The sequence below is a fragment of the Rhineura floridana genome, chromosome 4 (assembly GCF_030035675.1).
Source record: "Rhineura floridana isolate rRhiFlo1 chromosome 4, rRhiFlo1.hap2, whole genome shotgun sequence".
Taxonomy (NCBI): Eukaryota; Metazoa; Chordata; class Lepidosauria; order Squamata; family Rhineuridae; genus Rhineura; species Rhineura floridana.
In genome coordinates, this window is record NC_084483.1 from 196,904,964 (window position 1) to 196,928,620 (window position 23,657).

The following is a 23,657-nucleotide window of genomic DNA, read 5'->3' on the forward strand; positions in this document are numbered from 1 at the left end:
GCCCAACCTGGCCGCCCTTTAGAACTGGCCCTGCTCACATTACCCCAGGCCATGGAAGCCACTGCAATATTGCTCCTTTGTGCAACACAAGGGCAATGTGAACAGCTCCAGACTACACAAAAGAGGCTCATGCTGCTGCTGCTGTCTATATCCTAAACTGCTTATATCTTTCAGGTCTTCCAAAAGGCCATTAAGATTTTTGTTTCTCTGTTTCAAATGGTTGTTTGGTAGATGTCTGTCTGTCTGTCTGTCTGTCTATCTATCTAAACTCTGGCTCTACCTCTATTCTCTATCTCTATCTGCATCTCAAATACTATCTTAATAACTACTGGAGTAGACTTTTTTTGTGTTGTCTGATGATCTCTTTTAAAAAAAGTTATTATTCTTAGTTTTAAACTGCATTTTTAACTTGGAATTTCTGTGAGCGGGCTGGGGTGCTTTTTCTGTGCCAAAGTTGGGCTACAAAAAGCAACCACTAAATTTTGTTATTTATTTATTTATCTGTGTACTAGAAGATTTTTAAATCTACCAGGGACTCTCAAGCCAAGAAACAACAATTAAAGATAAAAACAAAACAAAACCAATAAAGCAATTTAAGTGATGGTGAGCGGAAGTTATACAGCAGCCAAGAACAGATAAACCATAAAGCATATTTGGAGCAGAAAGCCTGTATAAATAAATAGATGTTTATGTTCCATTTAAATCGGTTAAGAACTCAAATCTGATGAAATGGCAGATAATTCTGTTACACACAGGAAGCTGCATTATATCAGGCCAGCCTATTTGTCCATCTAATCTAGTACTGTCTACTCTGACTGGGAGCACCTCTCCAGGGATTCAGACAACAGATTCTTCCCATTGCTCGTTACATGGTCCTTTAAAGTGGAGATACCAAGGATATCAAACTTGAGACCTTCTGCATGCAAAGATGCTCTGCCACTGAGCTATTGAAAAAGCATGTTCTGAAATGGTTCACTACCCTAATTCATTGTGGGATTGTTCATTCATAAACAACCAAGTAATTAATAGGCATGTCAAGTGCTTTAAATAACTTTGCACAGAGCCTTTTGAGGACGAAAGGCGATACTTGGAAGACACTGGGAATGTGTTAAGATTTGCCTTCTTCTGCCTCACATTTATTCAGGTTTTAGTAAGGCTTATATGTTTAATTGATGAATTGGTTAGATTAGGGGTAGAGAACCTCAGGCTCGGGGGCTGAATGCAGCCCTCCAGACCTCTTTATTTAGTCCTTGAGACTCTTCTCAACCCACAGCCCTTCCCAGTCCATGCTCCTATCTCCAGGTGATGCCCTTCAACCTGCTCTACACCTTCCTGAACTCCTTTTGCCAAGCTGGAATGTGCCCATGCACTGTGAAAATGCTTCTTGCTTGCCTGGATGGAGCATACGGTGTGAGTATATGTGAGAAATGTTTGTCTTCTACATAACTATATATATAAACTTTAAATACAAGTCATAACTATATATATAAACTTTAAATACAAGTGCTTATAAAAACTGCAGATGGCAAACAGTATCTTAAAAGAGGCATTGTCTTTTCGTGCATGTGAAGGAATGCCTTTTCTGTGATAACATCTCCTACAGCAGATCTGTGGATCACATGGAAAGTGAGAAAAACATGCGTCTTCCTTTAGAAATATTATGCAAATTTGCACTCATGTGCAAATTCAATCGATCAAATGAATAACTGCCAAAAAGATCACAATTAATTGATTAAAATGTTTTTAATCAGACTGCATTCCTAGGTTTCAGAAAGTAACAAATGTCTTAAAGGAGGGATGAAGAACCTGTGGTCCTCCAGATGTTGTTGGAGTCCATTAGCCCCAGCCAGCCCATAATGCCAATAGCCAGGGATCAGGAGAGGTGGAGTCCAACAACCTCTGGAGCGCTACAGGTTCCCCATCTGCATGAAACCAGCAATCGTTAAAAAACAGTCGGCTTGAGAATAATACCGCAACACCAAAGTAAATTAAACAATCAACATAATAAAGGCTAAAAACCATCTTAGTTCAACATTGACATTACAGGGCCAGACATTTAAACTGATCTGGGTGCAACGTTTACCCTCTCAGGAGATTCTATGAAAGAGAAGAAACAGAAACCATGCATTGAGGAAACTGTCAGAACTGTTTTGGTGACCGAGTTCCTGGATTTGACAGGTAGTTTTGGACATGATGAGCAAAGACTCCTGTAAGATGACTAACACAATCCCAGTGAAGGGTAGACAATATGGTATCCTCCACATGCTGTTGAACAACTCCCATCAACCCCAGCTAGCATGGCCAGAAGGACAGGATTGGAAGAATCTGTCAATTTAGGTTCTCTCCATTTCTCTAGTCTTAAATTCAATTCTCCACACGTCTACAGCAATTTGTGAATTTCTTTTTTTCAAAGCTTCATGACAATGCTTTAGCATTTTAGTGCTAATTTCTCCTAATAAACACATTGTTGTATGCAGTTTGCTCACGTACAGAGTTTTGCAATCTTTTTCTCCTAATATAATACATTTTTGTAGGTTATTTTCACTAATACATTAATGTTTATGCATACTTTACCCTAATATATGCATTTTTGTAAACACTGGTTGGAGAACTGCATTGCAAAATTCGGACAGGTGCGAATTTCGCAGGATGGCTGTTTTGTTTGTCATAGTTTTGGAAAGTGGGAATTTGATGGATTCAGCTTTAAATGCATACCAATATGAATTTCTCCCCACCCCTAGCCAGGGATGATGGGAGTTGTAGTCCAGCAACATCTAGAGAACATCAGATTGGATTTCCTTGCTGTACTGAATGGGACTCCAATGGTTTGTCTCTTTGGCAGTGAGGAAGCCTTTTTTAGGTCCAAATGTGCCAATTCCTCTAAAGAAGCTTACCTGAACATGTGTGGTTGTCGGCTGTTAACTGAAAACCAGCGTTGCATTGGCAGTAGTAGCTACCAGGAGTGTTCACGCATCGATGATGACAAAATGGAGGGAGTATGCATTCATCTATGTCTGGGTTGTCGTAAAAGCACAACATTTAAAAAAAAATTACAAAATGGAGTTAAGAAAAAAGTGTACTGCCATCGTGGTCTTAATTTCACTAGAATAGTATAAAGTCGCAAAGATGAGGATGATTATCCATTGTTTATACAACACCTAAAATTTTCTAGCTGCTAGACAAAGATTTAAAAGAGGACCTTCCTTGTCCACAGGCTTACAATTATAATATAATAATACAAAAGGAAAATGGGATGAGAAGGGAAGAGGGAAAAAGCAAACCCAGACACCAATTCTTAAAGTTAACTGTTCTTGAAATGACCAGCTGAAATAGACCACTCAGGGAGGGGAGGAGCCAAACAGCAGCTGAGCCAATGGAGTGCCTTCCCCGTCCCATATCTTCCTCAGTTGTAACCAACTGGAATGATGGGTGACAGATGTTGAATTAGGGAGAAAGAAGCAGCCAGGTGGAACGGTTAACCTTAAACCCTGGCTCTAGTCACACAGACATTATGGGAAAATGCACAAATACAAGATCAATAAAGGATGCAGCTGAAGGTTCTCTAGCCCAGCCTTTGCCAACCTGGTACCTTCTTTTGGACTACAACACCCATCAGTCCCAGTCAACCCAACCATGCTGGCTGGGTCTGATGGGAACTGTAGTTCAAAATATTTTGAGGGCACCAGGCTAGTGAAGGCTGCTCTAGTCTGCTTTCCTCCAGTAATGTAGCTATTAGTTTGTTTGTTTTTTAAATCTATTTTATTGTGATGATTTACATTTCAACTATATCTACATTGTTTCTGGTGATCCTTTGGTGGCAGGAATGTACAGAAATGCCAAAAAATCAGTGTTATATAAAATACCCTGATGTTTGTAGGTTTGCTAAGACAGCAATCCTAACTATAGGAAGCCAGTGTAACTTAGGCTGGCATTAGTTACCCCTATTCCAAACTCTGCTCAGGAGCCTCCAGGTGGGGATATTGCCAGGTGAGCCATCAGGTGAGCATGGCCGTGAGTTTTGAGGAGTGGGCTCTAGGTCACATGACTGAGGTGAACAGGGTTTGGGAAAAAATGTAAGTTTCTCCATGCCCTGCCGCAGAACTCCCCTTGTTGGGGATTTATGCCAGTGTAAATTCTGCCAGCTGAACTCTGGCTGAGCCAATAGAGCCCCAGCTGAGCCAAGGTGAGGAAACATATGCCAGCATATCTTTGGCTCAGGTGGGGTGAGGGACTTTACGCCATCATAGCCTACTCAGCCAGAAAAGCCCAAGATCTCCTGAATCCAAACTCTCTCATTACGGCGGATCTTGGGTTTGGATTGTGCTGTCCATAGCTTAAAACCATTCTGTTTAGTGAAGACATCCCTAAAGGTACTTAGGTTTGTTTGCAAGCCGAGTTTCAAGATTTGTACATTTATTTACTGTTGATGTTTATTGTTGCTTTTCTTTATTTTTATCTTCTGTTGATGTTTATTTTCATTCTTTTCTGTGTCAATGCTCAATTTTTGTCTTGGAATATATATAATTTAAATTCCAGAACAGAAATCCCATTTCCCCCCAGCTTCCCTTCTTTCACATTACTTTCCCGCATCCAACTTGTGAGAACAGGGGATCCTAGCAGTGGGGGAAGTGTAATTTTGTCCCACCTTTTAGTGTGAGCTCAAGGTGGGGAGACAACAGCAGAAGCCAGAGGGCCACTGCTACCTATAGGTACATGCGTGTATATTTTAGCGGGTTGGGCTGCTGGTTGCCTCTGCTGTATTTCAGTATCCTGGATCTGCTATTAGCCATTACGGACCCCATATATTAATTGTTTCAGTTTATATTGATAAAAGAATCTTACTTCATTGTTCTGTGCTGTTTTAAAAGGTGTAATTTTTGTTGCATTTTATTGTATTTATTTCTGATATTTTTAGAATGTTACAAACGTCTTCTTTTGAAAGATGAAGCAGTCAATATAAATAAACAAACAAACAGACATTTAACTAAATAGATGCACTCTGTTTAGATTAAACAGCAATCTTGGAATGTATTTATTTTTCTTATAATCTGTTTTCTAACTGTTGTTGTTATATGCCTTCAAGTTGATGACACACTTATGGTGACCCTATGAATCTTTTTTTATTTTTTGTTATTATATTTAGATTGATATGTACTTTGATTGATAATAATAATAAAAGAAAAACACACAAAAGAAAAAAAAACACAGCTTATGGCAAGTGGATGCATGAGACCTGAGACCCCCTATTATTGACCCTAATTTTTAGAGCAATGGAGCAGGGATGAAAGGGACTCTATCAGGTCAGGGATGTTGCTGGACTTCAACTCTCATTAGCCCAGCCAGCATGGCCAATGGTATGGGATGATAGCAGATACATCCCACAATTGCTATTTATCTAAATAGAAGGCATTTTGATGGCTGAAGGAGATTGTTCCTGGTTACCTGAAGATCACTGATGAAAGAATGTTTTTAACTGTAACCTTGTTTTAGAATGTTTTTAACTGTTTTTAGAATACTTTTCTTTTTCTTATTAAATTGTTTTGTTGACATGTTTGCTGCCCTGGGCTCCTTTGGAAGTATGGGGGTGTCATAAATTTAATAAATAATAATAAAATAATGATGGGAGTTGTAGTCCAACAACATCAGGAGGGTCACAGGTTCTCCACTCTTACTGTATATTGTGAACACTTTGTGAGATATACACCTCTAATGTCCCTTTAAAGAGTGGGTTTAGAGGCTCATACGTAATCTGCTCCGAGTCCACCAGTGCGTTAAAATGTATGCAAAATAAAATAAAATCCAAGTGAAAAGACATGGGTGGGTGACGAAGGCTTTTCATCTTAAACTATACAGCCAGGGGACATGATACTTCCCAGTACAGTACTTACCGATACACTGGTCCCCTCGCTTCTGATACCCGGATGAACACTGGCAGGTGAACGATCCTCTTAAGTTGATGCATATCTGATCTAACCTACAGGTGTGGGTGCCTGTTGCACATTCGTCAACATCTTTTGAAAGCAAAGAAACAAAAAGGACAGCATGCTTATGGACTTCAGAAACATGCCCCAAACTTTTCTATTCTTCTCCGAAGCTTGCTTTGGGTGAAAGTAGAGGCAGCTGAATCCCATGTTCAAGGTTTGATCCCCATGTTGATGGAACAGTATGATTAGCTTGGTGAAGTGAAGATTAAGTACAGAAATGCTAGTTGCCCTCAAATATCTGCTGGGGTGTCATGAAGAAGACAGAGCAGACTTGCTTTCTTTTGGTCCAGAGGACAGGATTATAGCCACCGAGTGGAAATTGCAGGGACACAGATTTTGGCTAAACATTAGAAGGAAAACTTCCTAATGGAAAAGGTTGTTTGACAGCAGGGATGGAAGGATCTGTCAGTTTTGGTCTTCTCCATTTCTCATTTTTCCAGTCTTAAATTCAGTTCTCCACATTTCTGTAACAATTTGTCATTTTTAAAAATAAAAAATCCCCATGAAAATTCTTCAGCATTTTAGAATTTCTCAAGAAAAACATATTTTTGTATGCAGTTTTGACTAGTGTACACATTTTTGCTTTCACTAATATATTTCTTTTTATGCATGCTTCCTCCTAATATATGCATTTCTGTAAACACTGGTTGGAGAACTCCATTACAAAATTTGCATAACTGCAAATTTTGAAGGATTTCTGTATTTTGGTTTTTGCAGTGTTTTGGAAAGTGCAAATTTGATAGATTTAGCTTTAAAAGTAAACTGAATTGAATTTCTCTCCCATCCCTATTAAACAGTGGAACACACTGCCTTAGGAGGTGGTGGGCTCTCCTCCACTGGAGGTGACAGAGGCTAAACAGTCATCTGTCAGGGATATCATAGTGGATCCTGCCTTCAGGAAGGGGTTGGACTAGATGACCTCCTAGTCACCTTTTAATGGTTATGATTCCTCAGTTCTGTGGCTGCTGCTTCCCTCTTACTGGATCTCGGGCTATAACATCTGGATGAGCACTGGCCTGTCTACAAACCAACACAATCCATTCAAAAATACCTAACAGCCCAGCTGGTTCAGACTAAAGGCCTCACTAGTCCAGCATCTTGTTTTCTATAGTCGCGAACCACATGCCTATGGGAAGCCCACAGGCAGGATATGAGGGCAACAGCTCTCTCCCACTGTTGTTCACCAGCGACTGGTATTAAGAGGCACAGTGCCTCTGGTCTTGCATTCGTCCCACCTGTGATTCCCAGCAACTGATTTTCAAGGGCTTCACTGCCTCTGACAGTGGGGGTAGAACATATCCATCAGAGATAGTAGCCATAGATAGCATCCTTCCTGAATCTGCCTGATCCCTTCTTAAGGCTGTCCAAACTGGAAGCCATCACCACATCTTGAGGAAGTGAATTCCATAGTTTAACTATGCACAGTGTAAAGAAGTAATTTCTTTTGCCATTCCAGAATCCCCAACTTCACTGATTTGAGCTTTATGAGAGGGAGAAAAGGTCTCTCTATCGATTTCCTCCACACCATGCATAAATTTAGAAGTTGCTAGCGTATCCCACTCTTGTTACTCATCTCAGACTGGAAAAGGTTCCCCACCCCTGGGATAGAAGGTCAGATTAATGTACCCAGATGGGCGAGGCAGCAGGTGCAATTCCACCCTCTGCCTCCATTCTCCCTAACAATCTGTCATCTGTATAGACCTATGGAAAGTGGATGAAACTCAATCATCCACGGAAATGTCATTAACGTCATCATCATCACCATCATCATTATTTACATTTATAGCATGCCCTTCCTCCCAGAAGAAGCCCAGGGTGGCAAACAAATGACAAAACACTAAAAACATTTATAAAACATCATAAAAACAAAACATCTTTAAAAAGTTTTTTATTTAAAAAAAATATTTAAAAACATCTTTAAATAATTCCAACACAGATGCGGACTGGGATAAGGTCTCTACTTAAAAGGCTTGTTGAAAGAAGAAGGGCTTGATATGAACTTTGCATTGGCTGAATGCAATATTTTAGAACAACACCACTTTCTTTTAAGAATTAACTTTGGGTGAATGGCATATTTTACAGCTCCACCATCTTCTTTAAGTAAATGGCACTGTAATGGATCGCGATTCTGTTCTTCTCCCCCCCCCCCAGGATTTGACACACTGCATCATTGTACTGGGTTTGTGTACAATGATTTATGCCTTCCCAGATTTATGCCTGTTATAATCTGATGCAGTGCAGTTTGACAGGAGTTTCTTCTGGCACTCAACACCAACTGGAAGTCTCTAAGCTGAACAAATAAATTCCTTAAAACTAGTTTACAAATCCCAGTTGAACTCTCTGTATTTGTTCAGGAGCTGGGGACCAGTGGCAGATTCCGGGTGGGGCCATGGAAAAGAAAAGATGGATTCTTTCTCATGCAAAATGAAAACAAACTTGACCACACATAAAAAACCCAAATCACAAATAGAACTGACTATTTGGACTTTATTCTTTATGCTTCCTCCCCCGACACACACACACTTCAAATGCCCAAATATTTTCCTACATGCTTCCTATCTGACAGCTCAAAAGAAACTTTCCCTTGAATTGATGACTGTTATCAGTTCCTAAAAGCTGGCTCACTGCTGGAAAAGTATACAGAAGGAGAGGGACAGGTGGAATGCAGAATTTAAATTAACTAGCCAAATGCCTGTCACTATGACAAGTGTATGTGTATGCATATATGTATACTGTGTGCACACTGCAAAAATCTGTATTCACACACCGTGAATGCAAAGGGAGAGCTTGTGTATTGCAAAGACCTGCAGAGTCCCTGTTTATGTGTATGTGTTATAGAAATGGAAAAATCTGTCAATTTCGGTTCTCTCCGTTTATCATTTTTCCAGTCTTAAATTCAGTTCTCCACAATTCTGCAGCAATTTGCCATTTTTTAAAATAAAAAATCCTCATGAAAATTCTCCAGCATTTTAGTGCAAATCTCTTCTAATAAACACATTTTTGTAGGCAGTTTTGACATTTTTGCAAGTAAATCCTTGTCATATTAACTCCTTTTTTAATGTTATTTTCACTTTTATATTCATTTTTATGCACACTTTCCCCTAACATACATGTTTATGTAAACATTGCTTGATTGGAGAACTTTACTGCAAAATTTGATGGTGTGAATTTCAAAGGATGGCTGTGTTTGGCTCTCATATTGTTTTGGAAAGTGCGAATTTGATAGATTCGGCTTGAAATGTGAACTGAATCTAATTTCTTGCCCATCCCTAACATGCTGTAGGGACAGCCTGTGGGTGTATGTAGAAACTGTTGATATTTACTGTACAAATGTAAGAATCACCCCTATCACTCTACCCACTTTTGCCATTGGCAATGTGGCCCCCTGCAAGATTGCCCATGGAATGGCCCTCAGACTGAGAATCAGTCCCCACCCCTTGCTTTAAGATCCTATAGTAGGGAGACAATTGGTCCATGGGAAGAAAAGAGACTGCTTCAACAAACTGGTACAGGAGTAGGGATAACTACTTCATACAGATATTGGGGTGAACTGGCACTCTGCATCCTGATAAGGAAGAGGTGCTAAAGTTCATTCTCTCTTCCTTTTTCTCTCTTATGTCTCATTTCTGACACTTCAATAGTCCTAGATAAGCTCAAACTCCTTGTGATATTAAAATACCACTTAAGCTGCAATTTGAAACAGAAGATTTTTGGGGGAGAGGGGGTTCTCAACTCTTCCCCCAGTATTTTTCTCTCAAAATACCTCCAGTTGCTTTTCAACCTTCAGAGGAAAAGATACAGATGCCCGCAGGGTGAGTGGGAAATCCACCAGGGCAAAGGATTAGGAAGCTCCTTCCCACTGCAATCTTTCACTCAAGAGTGCAGTTTCTGCAGCTGCATATGGTAAAATAACAACAAAGAGGTCAGACAAAAGTATGTATAATTGAGTTCTACAATTCAGTGGAGGCCGGTCCATTAGGGTGACTGGGGCATCACACCAACCTCAGTCTGCCCTCTGCTAGTCCCCACCTGCTTGCCTTCTTACAACCAGTCAGGGAGTAGCTCAGTAGTACCTATCATTGGTTCTGGGTCCAACCACTGTTGGTCTCCCTGCTAGCCACCATTGGCTTATATATAGTTTGAGTTTTAGGAATCGTTCACATGCATGGACATAACTTATGGTGCAATCCTATGCATATGTACTCAAAAGTAACACCGGTGATTTCAATGGGATACATTTCCATTGAAAGGTGTATAGGATTACAGCCTTAGTTTATCTACCCTGGTTTACTTTGCACTTGATGAACCGACATCTCTTGTTAAGTGTTTAAGGGAATATGAGGAGATATGGCACAGATCTGCCATTTCCTATTCATACACATGCAAAGACATCACTTAAGAATGTTGTTATTGTGATGAACATGTATGTGTGAACAAACACTTGGGGTTAACTCAAAGTGATGCCGCCCCTCAAGATGGAGTGCTTTTTCCCAGAAATTTTTATCAATTTGCACGCATGTACTATTTTGCTATAAAAAATTAACAGGAAAAAAATGAAAAGAAACTAATAATGAAAATCCACCCACCCCCATTGGAACAGAAACTGACATTGGGGCAATAGACAAGCTATTCAAAGGGCAATTCATCAGCAATTCCCCCTTTCACACTAATCAGGAAGCAGTAAAACAGGTTGAACCTGCAACCAGGAAGTGTTTAATTAAAGGCAAAGGGCCCCCAAAAGGCTCGTTAGCACTCTGCCTATCTACACTGGACAGACTGTCTCTGCAACCACATTTTATTGCTTAAAAAAGAGGATGGGAGGGAGGCAACTCATCAGGACAACGCAGGAAACAAAGTAATGCAACCATCTGGCAGCGACATCATCCGCATTCTCCGTAAAAAGTGAATGAACCAACAGTGGAGGCTGGTCCCTTAGGGCAAAGGGGCCAGTGTCCCACAACCTCAGTCTACCATCACCAGCCCTCACCTCCCTGCCTTCTTATTCCAGGGGGTGTCACTGCCTACCAGCTTCTTCCTACTTAGGGTCAGTGTTTCCCTTGTAGCACTCAGCAGGGAAGGAGGGAGGCAAAGCTAGAGTTAGTTGGCTCTGCCTCTGGCTCCACCTCCTGTTGATCTCTTTGCCTCCCACCCTACCAGTCTCAATGGGCACCAGACACCACTGTGAATGGAGGATGGCCATTCCAGAGCAAAGGCCTAGTGTGGAAGCAACCCTTATCTCTAAAGCAGCCATGTGCACCTCTTCCCTCTTTCCCCCCTCTATTTCTTCCCTCTGACCATTTCTTCTTCCCTCCATTGCTCAGAACAATTGTCTCTTGCAACCCTCCTTCCCTTGGCCCTGTCTGCTTTAGCTTGTGCCTTCTCAGACCGCTCTGTGCCCCTTCCTTCCCAACATCCCTACATCAATCCACCCCTCCTTCCCTAGGTCTTTCTGCTTTCCCTGCCATTCTGTAGGAACATAGGAAGCTGCCTTATTCTGAGGCAGACCCTTGGTCCATCTGGCTCAGTAATGACTACACTGACTGGCAGGGGCTCCCCAGCTTTTCAGGCATTACCTGGAGACACCAGGGATTGAACCTGGGACCTTTGCATACGAGACAAATACTCTACCACTAAACTACAGCCCTTCCATGTAAGATCCAAGGAGCTCAGCCAGAGACAATTGGTCTTTCCCTGTTCCCCTGTTAACATGAAGGCTGTTTAGCCAAGGGCAGCCAGAGGTTTCATCATACCCCAGAGCCAGAGCCATGAAATCTTTGAAGGCATTGCCATTGAGGGGTTTCTGCAGCAATCCCAAGACAATACTTTAGCCAATGTTTCTTATTATACAGCCACGAGAGTGGCTATATACTATAGCCAGGATGGATTCTTTTGCATTCCACAATGTTAAATTGAAAATGCCATTCTGTATGGCTCCCCATGCCATTCTGCTGCTTCCCATAAGCTCATTTCAAAACAAAACCTTCCAATTCTTATAGTTCTGAGCTCAGAAATGCTTGCTTACCAACCCTCTAAGTTTTCATGGCGATACACAAAACAGTCAGAAAGAATCGAGAGTTCAAAGTGTAAAATGAGAAAAAAATCCAGACCTCTGTTGGACTTTTTTCTGTCAGTGGTCTCATAATTTGTTAAAATTAATTAAAAATAAGCCATGTTCACAGAGAACCTGTAATCCTATTACTGACCTTGCCCCATACTCTGACCTTCATCTTCTGCAGTTTAAAAGTTAAAAAAAAATGCATGGCTGATTTTTAATTAATTTAAATAAGAAACAAGAAACATTGGAGTCAATAATTAGGACGGGCATGCTCAGTAAGAACCAACTGTCAGTGTTCTAAAAACCAGGCTAATCAGGGGGCCATGCCCATCCAGACATTGATTCCATGTTAAACAGTCATGGCTTCCCCCAAAGAATCCTGGGAAGTATAGTTTGTGAAGGACGCTGAGAGTTGCTAGGAGACTCCTATTCTCCTGACAGAGCTCCAGTGGCCAGAGTGGTCGAACAGTCAGCCCCTCTTCTGGGTATTGTAGCTCTGTGAGGGGAATAGGGCATCTCCTAGCAACTCTCAGCACCCTTCACAAACTACACTTCCCAGGATTCTTTGGGGGAAGCCATGACTGTCTAAAGTGAAATAAAGGTCTGGTGTGGTTGTGGCCAGGGACAGCTTTGGTTTAAATTTGGGTGGGAGGCTACACCTGTCTGCTGTAGAATAAAAAGGTGGGGAAAACCCTGAAAAACAATGATACTGTTCACAACGTTTTCCTTTTGGAAAGGGGCTTTCCTGCTGCCCAGTGCCCACCCACCCAATCTCCTCTCCTTTCCTCCCTCCCCCTCCCCTTCCTCCCCATCTCTCCCCTCCTCCCCCTCCTCTAGGTCAGTTCCACTTTTCCTAAGCATGATTGTACAGGAGTAAAAACCACTGAACTCAAAAAGCATGCAAATGATAAAGCTCCCCTCCCCTCCTCTTCCTTATCCCCTCCCTCTTGTCCCTTCCCTCCCCCTTCTTTCACCCCTCCCCCTCTAGAGGCACATTACCAAATTCTTTGAAGCTACACAGGAAGTGGATTGGACTGTGAAAGACCAACCCACATTGTGTTTGCATTTTGACAACTTTGTAGGGCAGTACAATCTCAAAGAGGAGGTCAGGTCTCCTGCTTCCCTGGTGCATTCACTACAGCTGCCCAATTTCCCTGCTTTTTAAAGTTTGATAGAAATATCTGTTGGTTATAGGTACGTTCTTAAACTGCAAGGTTTTTTTTGCCTATTAGTGAATAAATACTCCTAAATAAGATCTCCAAATTGCTTTGCTACCTGTTCAGGTTTCTGGGATTGTCCAAAAATACTGTGAAAAGTTGGTGTGCGTTTTTTTGGGGGGGGGTGAAACAGCTGTAGAATACAGATTGGCTTGCATTTAATTACGTTCATTCCCACTAGCTTCACTAACAGGTACACTCCAGTGGTTTTCCCTCATTTGCCAAAAATGTACCCAGTCCTCTCTTGCAAAGTGATTTATACTGTTTGTCCCTTCTGTTGCTGACTTTGGCAGAACACTCTTTCATTCGGTGCTGAAATTCTGGGTGAGCTGCTTTGAGCCCTCTCAAAAGACCCTTCTTTGAAGCAAGCTGTTTTTTTAAGTCTTCTGCCCCCAATCCTCTCCCCTTTAGGGTTCGATCTCTGTGAACACTGGATCAGTTTTGCTGGAACCTCCAGCCTAAGGTCACATTGACTTGCAAAAGTTTGGTCCCATGGATTTCATTGGATCTTGCTTCCGAGAAAGTGTGCTTTAGGATCTCTCTCTCTCTCTCTCTCTCTCTCTCTGCCTTGGTCCCTCTTACATGCCTGGCTCTGTTCCCTCTGGCTGTGAGTCATTCTTCCCAAAACCCCTGACTCACGCTGCTTGCTCCCTTATGTAACATTTTAATCCCTGCAGCTTGCTTCCTACAACCAAATAATCACAACAGTGCTCGGCATTCTCAGTGCGGTTCCCACTAGTCATTTAAACTTCAGTGCAATTATTCCTTCAGCACCGCTCTTTTATGTAACAAGCCACAGGGTTGCCTCCATGCCCTTTTAAACCTGTGTCAATCTGGAGACCATGGTTACAGAGCAACATATTCAGCCAACTCAAGCATGTGCTGTAGCTCATTATTCTTGATTGCCGGCTGTCTGCAGGGCTGGAAAACCCCCGAGCGCTCCTTGCCAAGGCACCTAAGAATCTAAACCCTGGTGCCTACAATTCTGTATGATGGAGGCGCCCAACCTCTTAGTGCCAATGGTCAGCCGGAAGACAGCTACCCAGCCAAACCAAGAACCACAGCACCCCAGATGTTCAGGAGTAGCATTGCTGTACATCAGGGATGGGGACCCTGTAACTCTCCAGATGTTTCTGGATTACAAATCTCATAATCACTGACCATTGGACATGCTGTGGGGCTGATGGGAGTTGGGAATCCAACAGCATCTGAGGGACATACATCCTCCATCACTGCTGTAGGTCCACACTCAATATGTGACACAGCTGGGAGAAAGCAAACACAAATCCTCTTTACGGAGGTCAAGCCTCTCAGCTTTAGGGCCATCACAGTAGAGACCCTGCTCCATTTATTGGCAAGTATGCACTGTGGTCTCCTTTGTCTATGTTTTTCAAAATTATGGGTTGTATTGAACAAAGTCCTACTCAGAGTAAACTCACTGAAATGAATGAACCTAAGTTAGTCATGTCTGTTAACATCAATGGATCTACCTTGAGTACGACTAGGACTAGCAGTACCACACTATGTCCTAACAGTACAATCGTCTACATGCTTACTGGGAAGTTCCACTGTTTTTACTGGGGCTTACTCCCTAGTATGGGGATGGGGAACTTGTGGCCCTCCAGATGCCGTTGGGCTACAACTCCCATCAGCCCCACCCAGCACAGCCAGTAGGCAGGGATGATGGGAACTGTAGTCCAGCAACATCTAGAGGGCCACAGGTCTTCCATCCCTGGCTCTGGGATTTCAGCCTAAAAGATCTCCAATGTGTTTCTGATGTTGGAAAAGGTTTGGGAAGCAGATAGGATGTTGGTATATCCCAGTCTTTCCCAATCAGGTGCCCTCTAGATATTTTGGACTACAACTTCCAACAGTGTTGGCTGGGGCTGCTGGGAGGTATAGTCCAAAACATCTGGAGGGCAGCAGGTAATAGGTTATGGGGAACAAAGCGTTCCATGGATGGAGAACAAATTTATTGCCTGCCTGCCTGCTGTGCTGCAAAAGACCATTTCCTTCATCTCCCCTCTGTGAAAAAGCACATAGCTCAACGTGGTTGACAAAGGTTGTTGCCTATGGGAACTGTGCGGCAGGCATTTGGCAGAGTTTGGTTACTTGACCTGAAATGGAGAACTTGCAGCACATGTTCTACCTTTTATGGGAGACATGATATTTTAAGCCTCAATCTTTTCCCAGATACCTCGAAATAAGTCTCCCTGAAATTTATGGGACTTCCTTCTCAGTAGAATTGTACAGGATTGCTCTGTCTTAGAAAAGAAAAAAGAAAAATCACATCTGACTTAATGTGAAGGATAGTGCTGTAGCTTTCACCTTCAACCCACCCCAATAAATTTCCTCCCTTAACCATGCAGTTATTGCTTTGAAGGATAAGCCTTTGAAGAGTTCTGGCAAATTATGTCAGTTTGTCTACTGTTTGAGGAGAGATTTTTCCAAAAGCCTAAGGAAATTCATTAATCATGCCACATTTACCCCTTGTGAGGACCACTTTAGGACAGTGGTGCCATGACTTGCCCTTTCCTTATATTTCCCCCTTATATTTCTTATGGCTAAAGCCAAGCTCAGTTACTCATACGCTTCCTGGGATCCCCCCTTGATCCCTTTTTACATTTGGGAGCAACATTAGTAACTTTGCGAATCCTATGGTTTCCTCCTCTGCATTAGCAAGTTATCTGGAATCTCTGTCAAAGGCTTTTCTTTCCTTTTTTTTCATTTCCCTTGCTACTTCCTTCCATGTTTGGAATGTTGCAAATCTGGGCCTGGTGCCCAGCCAACTGTTAACTCCTTGGTTTTGGAAGCCCTGACGTTTTTCAGTACAAAAATACTACCACTGTCTTCAGATCAGAAAGCAGCTCCAGGGTCCATCTAGAGATGAAAAGATCTGTCAGTTTCGGTTCTCTCGAGTTTCTAAACTCTCCAGCATTTTAGTGTGATGTCTCCTGATAGCACATTTTTGTAGGCAGTTTTGACTAATGTACCATTTTTTCCTAAGCCGTTTCTCCTCATCTAACGCATTCTTGTATGTTCTTTTCACAGCCGTATATTCATTTTTATAAACACTTTCCCCTAATATGGGCATTTTTGTATCCATGAATCGCAAAATTCATGTAAAGGTGAATTTCAAAGGATAACTTTCGGTTCTCATAGTATTTCAGAAATTGCGAATTAGACAGATTTGGATTGAGATGCAAACAGAATCGAATTTTTCACCCATCCCTCGGTCCGTCAAAGTCACACCATACATTTGAAGCATAAAAGCAGGATTGTGTGTGACCACCCCGATAGAATCAAGAGCACAAATAATCATGTATGTGCAATAAAAAGGATGCCTGGAGGGGTCCTTAGGGCCCCTCCAGACTAGTGCTTTATTTTGGGTGTGTTCTGCAACATATTCTTGACATGATAATAGTGCATTACTAGGGATGTTTCCCCAATGCTACCACATTATAGCTGTCTGGAAAGACTAAAGCACAAAAACGAGGCAAAAATAAACCAGAACGTTTGTAGAATAAGAAGTTATGAGATTTCGGCAGGACGTTACTGACTGGAAATGAAGCATCGTGACCGCTAGAATTCGTGGACATCCAATGAAGCTGAATGTTGGGAGATTCAGGAAAGAGAAAAAAAAGTACCTCTTCACGCATCATGTAGTTAAACTATGGAATTCGCTCCCACAGGAGACAGTGATGGCCACCAACTTGGATGGCTTTAAAAGAGGATTAGACAAATACATGGAGGATAAGGCTATCAATGGCTATTAGCCATGATGGCTATGCTCTGCCTCCACAGTCGGGAGATAGCATGCTTCTGAATATCAGCTGCTGGAAACTAATGGAGCAGAGAGTGCTGTTGTGCTCATGTGCCGGTTGCAGGCTTCCTGTGGGCATCTGGTTGGCAGCTGTGAAAACAGAATACTGGACTAGATGGGCCACTGGACTGATCCAGCAGGCTCTTCTTATGTTCTTATTTAAATCATTATGATACCACTTTAAATAGTCATGACTTTCCCCATAGAATCCTAGGAACTGCAGTTTGTTCAGGGTGCTGGGAATTGTACCTCTGTGAGGTCAGTACTCTGAAGAAACTTCTCCATTATAGTTAAAATGGCATGGGAGTGCTTTAAATGTATGGTGTAGATGTGACTATGTTTGTGAAGCTCTCAGCAATGTGCCCTTTTGTGGGCACATTAGTAGGCTTACCTCAGTAGCGCTCTGTTCAGTGCCAGGTATGGATCCAGGGCCTATCGTTTTAATCCAATACATTGGATAGGGTTCTTCCAGATGATCAAGGAGGAGTAACAACATGGTCCAGATGTTATTGGACTCCAGATCCCATCAGCCTGCATGGTCAATGGTGATGGGAGTTGTAGTCTAGCAACATCTGCAAGGCCACAGGTTCCTCACCTCTGGTTTACAGCATCCACAAGGATGACCAAGTTTTGTGTTCTCAAGGGCTAGAAAAATATAACCTTCTAGGTAAAAGTTCCTTTTACCTAGATGGTCTTCAAGGTTATAGATCCCATATGCTTTGTCAATATGAGTCATCTTTGTTGGGTGGGGCTGAAGAACTAATGTGCTTCCTGAAAGATCCCTCCAGAGACTAGCTACTTTCAGGTGTTCAAAATCATGTAATTACAACTGTGTGGAGTAGAAGAGTAAGGCTGTGCCCACCTGCAATCAGGTTCATCTCTGCAGACACAGACAGAGGAGGAAGGGCCAGCAGGCAGTGCCCCACTTCCATGCTTCATGTGATTCCAATAATGTTTTTTTGAAACCTGAGTAGGGGCATAGATAGGCAGTGGAAAACAAATAAAGGTTTATTACTTCTTTTCTTTACAACTGAAACAGCAATTTTCTATCTGCTTTCTATTTCTATCTGTTTATCTACCAGACATCAATTAAAGCTTGATACGGACTCGGAAAAGTTGGAGAGCTGCTATCTAGCCCAATGACTACCAGCTGGCCATCCCTTGTGTAACAACAGTGCCTCATTTGTTGCTCAGGACTTGTAAGTCTTCTCCCAGGAGCAAAAAAGCATTTTCCCAATACTCAAAATGACAATGTTTTGTTGCTGGGAAAACAATGATCTTTTGCTGGCAGGGTCTTTGCCATTTGAAATGTGGCTATAAGAGTGTCACAGGCACCAACTGGATAGTGTCCGTGACATCACTGATGACAAGCAACATAGCTCCATGGGCATACTATGATGTACACTCTAGCACGCTAATGGAAAAACACAGCCTCCCTAGTACACTAGCTGTGATTACTAACACACCACACATCTTGATGTGTTAACAGGGTAAGGGGCAGCACTGAAGTGTGAGAGATGCAGGCAGGGCTGCAAGCTTAAATATATGCCCTAGCCAGGTGAGTCAGGTCATCCTGCTCCCAGCCAAGGGGGCCACAATCATCCCCCGACAGTGACTCTCATGAAATTTGCACTGCATGTTGGTCACCCATGTCTTAAAGCTAGTGTTCAGCTTGCAAAAGGAAACACACATTAGAGTTTCAGTCAAGGGTGAAGAACCTCTGGCCTGCGGGCCACGTGCAGCCTGTGACCTCTCTCTCTGACCTGCCTCCCACACGAAGCAATTAGGCTTGAAGATAGCCTTCAGTTGCAGCCAATGGATCTCCAAGCCTTAAGGATCAGCAACTGGAAGCCACAGGACCAAATATAAGTACCCACTCCGATTATCACCTAACTAAACCTCTAAATACTAGCTCAGAAGCAAGAGAGGTGGATGAGCAGGAACTGATGGCAGGCCAGCCTCTATCCCCTGTTTTTGCCTATAAAACTAGATGATGGCCAGGCTTTAGCTGAGGGATGGGGAACTGGATTGGCCAGTAAGCCGGATCCTTCCTTTCCTCACTCCCTGAGGGTTAACTTCACTGGACATCAGGTGACAACTTGAAAGGAGCCACTCTGAAGGCTAGATGATTAAAGTATAGCTGATAGTGCTCAAATGCAGTTAAGAACATAGGAGAGAGAGCCCTTCTAGATCAGGCCAGTGGCCAATCTAGTCCAGCATCCTGTTCTCACAGTGGCCAACCAGATGTCCATGGGAAGCCTGCAAGCTGGACATGAGCACAAGAACACACTTTTCCCACTTGTGATTTCCATCAACTGGTATTCAGAAGTATATTGCCTCCATTCGTGGAAGCAGAGAATAGCCATCATGGTTAGTAACCATCGATAGCCTTATCCATGTATTTGGCTAATCCTCTTTTAAAGCCATCCAAGTTGGTGGCCATCACTGCCTCTGGTGGGAGCAAATTCCAGAGTTTAACTAGGCACTGTGTGAAGAAGTACTTTCTTTTGTCTGTCCTGAATCTTCCAACATTCAGTTTCATAGGATGTCCACAAGTTCTAGTGTTATGAAAGAGGGAAATCGCTCCATTGGAACATATGCAGTAGAATTCCATGCAGGACCACACTTATTTTGTTTTATTTATTTGTAACATTTATGTCCCACCTTTCCTCTAAGGAGCTCAAGGTGGCATACAAACATGATCCTGTCTCTCCTGGTTTTACCCTGTGAGGTAGGTTAGGCTGAGAGACAGTGACTGGCCCAAGGTCACTCAATGAGTTTCAAAGCCGAGCAGGGATTTGAACTCTGGTCTCCCAGGTCTGAGTCCGACACTCTAACCACTACCTCACACTGCCTGTTTCTCCAAAACTGGTTTACCTAAATAATTTGTTTCTTCAATGTAACTTCCTTCTGATTGATTTACTGACAAATTTCCTCCATCCTATTCTAAAAATGGAAATACTATTATTATTATTAAAGTAAAAGAGTGTTAACTTAAAGACTGCAGGCCCAATATAACCAAAATTCAGCTCTTTTAGCTTGCATAGATATCAAAAGGATGATGAAGCATGTACTGAAATCTGTCTCTCTGAAATCAATGGAAGGTGAATTAACTTGGTTTGGGTTCTGCTCTAGGAAAGTTAATTACTGTTGTCACCATTATTTCATAAGATGCAAAGATTATGGTTTATAAAATGCAATCTGCATATATTGTGAGAGATGCATTTTACTGGGGACTGATGTGATGCTGAATTGTAAGTATTTTTCCTGTGAATCTGTTGCTTGATTGTATTTTTTGCTATATTTTAAGTGTCTTTATTATTTTTTAAATGTACTTTTATTTTTTGTAACCCACCCTGGGATCATGAAATTGATGTAGGGCGGGATGGAAGTGCAAATAATTGTTGACTCCCTTGTTGTAAATGAGCTTGTAAATGTGGGTTATGTTTCATTTTGACATCATAGTCTGAACGCTATGATGCAATTTATCTTCAGGCTGCAGAAAGATGCTCTAACCAGTTTGTTAACACTAGCTGTCATGATGTAAATGGACAGATACAAATTGGACTAACTTTCAGTTGCTGGAGTTGCCTCTTTAAATCTGTTCTTTTCACAGATGGAGCAAGCATGAAAGCAACACAGTGTGAGTGCAGCTCTAACCCACCCACGATGACCAATAAATGTTGGAGGATAGTCAAAAAAATGATTGGAGATAAAAGAGCTCCCCCCCTCCTCCCATGTGGCATATCATCTTCAAAACTAATATGAAACATTTCCATGTAACTCTGTTCAGCACCATATTCTGCAGTGTTTTAAAAAACAAGTTTTTGAACGTGAAAAGACAATGTAACGGCTAAATCAAATTAATGCCAGCAAATTAACCTCCTGGTTCATCACTGCAAAAAGAAAGAAAGAAGGGGGGAGGGAAGAGAGACCACCCCTCCCAAGAATGAAGTCCTTGTGTGTGATTTCTTTGCTTATATAAGTTCCTAAAAAAGCTATTCAATGTTTGATATGAAGCTGCCATCCTTCTTTGAAAGGCAGCCAAAAATCTGATTATGCTCTAATGGTATCCAGAATTATCTGATTTTTTTTCACTTAACTTTGTTGAATTTATAGTTTCCAGTTTGCTAATCGTTTCTGTTTTGTTTACTTCTCTCCTTGGAGACCTGGGAAGCCAGGCCTGCAGACCTCACTAGGCCTGTGGCTCCCGCCCTCCAGATGCTGCTGGACTACAGCTCCCATCATCCCCTGACCATTCACCATCCTGACTGGAGCTTCACGGGAGTTGGAGTCCAACATCTGGAGGGCCACAGGCTCCCCATCCTTACGCTAGGCTGTACATAGCCTACTAGCTACCTATCGAGTGGTTGGCTAGGCTTGTTGGAGCTGATGGAAGTTGTCGTTCGGCAACATCTGGGGGGGAAGGTTCTCCACACCTGCTCCAGAGCCACAGAGTATTCCCAGCTCTTGTATAATCATCAGTTAAGGACTGCCTTCAAGTCAATTCCGTCTTATGATGACCCTATGAATAGGGTTTTCATAGTAAGGGGTATTCAGAGGTGGTTTACCATTGCCTTCCTCTGAGGCTGAGAGGCAGTGACTGGCCCAAGGTCACCCAGTGGGCCTCATTGGCTGTGTGGGGGATCGAAGCCTGGTCTCCCAGGTCATAGTCCAACACCTTAACCACAACAACACACTGGCACTCAATAATCAGTTACCGAGGCTCAAATTCTTTCCCCCTCCTTTGACTTGACAACAAAATTAGGACTGCCATCTTTTAACAGCAGTTTAACACCTGGAAACAAGAAGCCAAAAACTTTCCTAGCACAGTGTTGTTGTCTCTGGCTGGCAACAGCTCTCCAAGGGTCCAAGCAGATCCTTTTACTGGAAATGCCAGGGTTTTGCATGCAAAGCAGGTGCTCCACCACTGAACTAGTCCCCACCGCCACCCCACACAGCCCCCAAAATGAAACACGCAAAGAGCAATTGAACTCTCACTCTGAAGAAGTTTTCAGAGTTCTTTTTGGGCTCTGAGAGTGCAATTTAAGTTCAAGCCAAGCTCAGTTAATACCTATCAAAAGCAGAAGCCTTATCTCAATGAGGATATTGTTTTCCAGCTGCAGTCATGCTATCTGTTGGCAGCTGCCCCCTTTTTCTGAAATTTCTACAACTCCCTGAGTAAATAAGTAGATTCCTGTTGTAGTTCCAGCTTTTAAAATATGCCTTTGAAGGGCTCAGCCAGGAGCAAGCAGCAATGATTTCCCCACCACTAAACACATACGTGTGAGATTCTTAACACACTCCTGCGGGTGGGTAAATACTCAGTTAGATAAGAAATGGGGCTAAGGCATATTCATTTTGGAAGGAGACAACTAGGACAGTTTGTGAAAGATAAGGAGCCATTTAAGAACTTTCTCGGGACACTAACTCTATGATTCACACTGTGGATAAGCACAAGTTAGATTAAATAAATTGGAGCCAGCATGGTCTCCCTGTCTACCCAGGTGTTGTGCCTCAATTCCATGATCAGCATAAGTTTAAAGCAAACACTACCGATTATTTAGCATTTTAGAAGGTTTGAAGTTCTTCCCAAACCTTACTAATTCTTGCAACGGCTTAGTAAAGTAAGCTTAGTATTAATAAATCCTTCTATTTCCAATGTTCAGATTGTGAGTGCCACTCCTTAGGTAGCTGAGATGGCACCACCGACACACAAATGGGGGAGGTATTCAGTAATCTTTGAGGAACTGAATATTTGTAGAATAACTCTCTTTATTTGTAGAAGTACAAATTATACAGCCATGAGACTGGCTGTATACTATAGCCAGCGTAGATTTTTCACATTCCGCAATGTTAAATTGAGAATACCTCCCCATGTCATTCTGATGCTTCCCATAAGCTCATTTCAAAACAAAACCTTACAAAACGTATAGTCCTGAACTCAGAAACACTTGCTTAACAACACTCTAAATTTTCATGGTGATACACAAAACAGAGAGAATCGAAAGTTCAAAGTCTATAAACAGAGAAAAAGAACCCAGACTCCTTTTGGACTTTTTTCTCTCAGAGTTCTCATAATATGTTGAAATTAATTAAAAATCAACCATGTTCACTGAGTACCTGTAATCCTGTTACTGACCTTGCCCCATATTCTGCAGTTTAAAAAATGCCTGTCTGGTTTTTAAATAATTTAAGAAATTTTACATTGAATTCAATGATAGCATCGGGCATACTCAGTAAGAACCAACTGTCAGTGTTCTGAAAGCCAGACTCATAGCTGCTGGGCTTGCCTAATCAGGGGGCCACACCCACACCAGACCTTTATTTCATTTTAAACTTTCATGGCTTCCCCCAAAGAATCCTGGGAAGTGTAGTTGGTGAAGGGTGCTGAGAGGAGACTCCTATTCCCCTGAAAGAGCTCCAGCGGCCAGAGTGGTTTAACAGTCAGCCGCATCTGATTGAAGCTCTGTGAGGGGAACAGGGCCTCTCCTAGCAACTTTCAGAACCCTTCACTAACTACACTTCCCAGGATTCTTTCAGAGAAGCCATGACTCTCTAAACTGAAATAAAGGCCT

The 23,657-nt window shown here is 42.3% G+C and overlaps 1 protein-coding gene across 3 annotated transcripts in view; it reads right to left on the reverse strand.

Annotated features, from left to right (window-relative positions):
* EFEMP1 (EGF containing fibulin extracellular matrix protein 1) overlaps positions 1–23,657 on the reverse strand; it is a 113,694-nt gene that overhangs the window by 18,863 nt on the left and 71,174 nt on the right. For 2 of the 3 annotated variants that reach the window (XM_061626478.1, XM_061626479.1), the window contains exons 5-6: positions 5,889–6,011; positions 2,895–3,014 (exon numbers count right to left, since the gene is read on the reverse strand). The exons of the other annotated variant lie outside the window; for it this stretch is intronic. In XM_061626478.1, the coding sequence (XP_061482462.1) occupies positions 2,895–3,014; positions 5,889–6,011 (243 nt within the window). The remainder of the gene's footprint in view (positions 1–2,894; positions 3,015–5,888; positions 6,012–23,657) is intronic. 3 annotated transcript variants of the gene reach the window in all.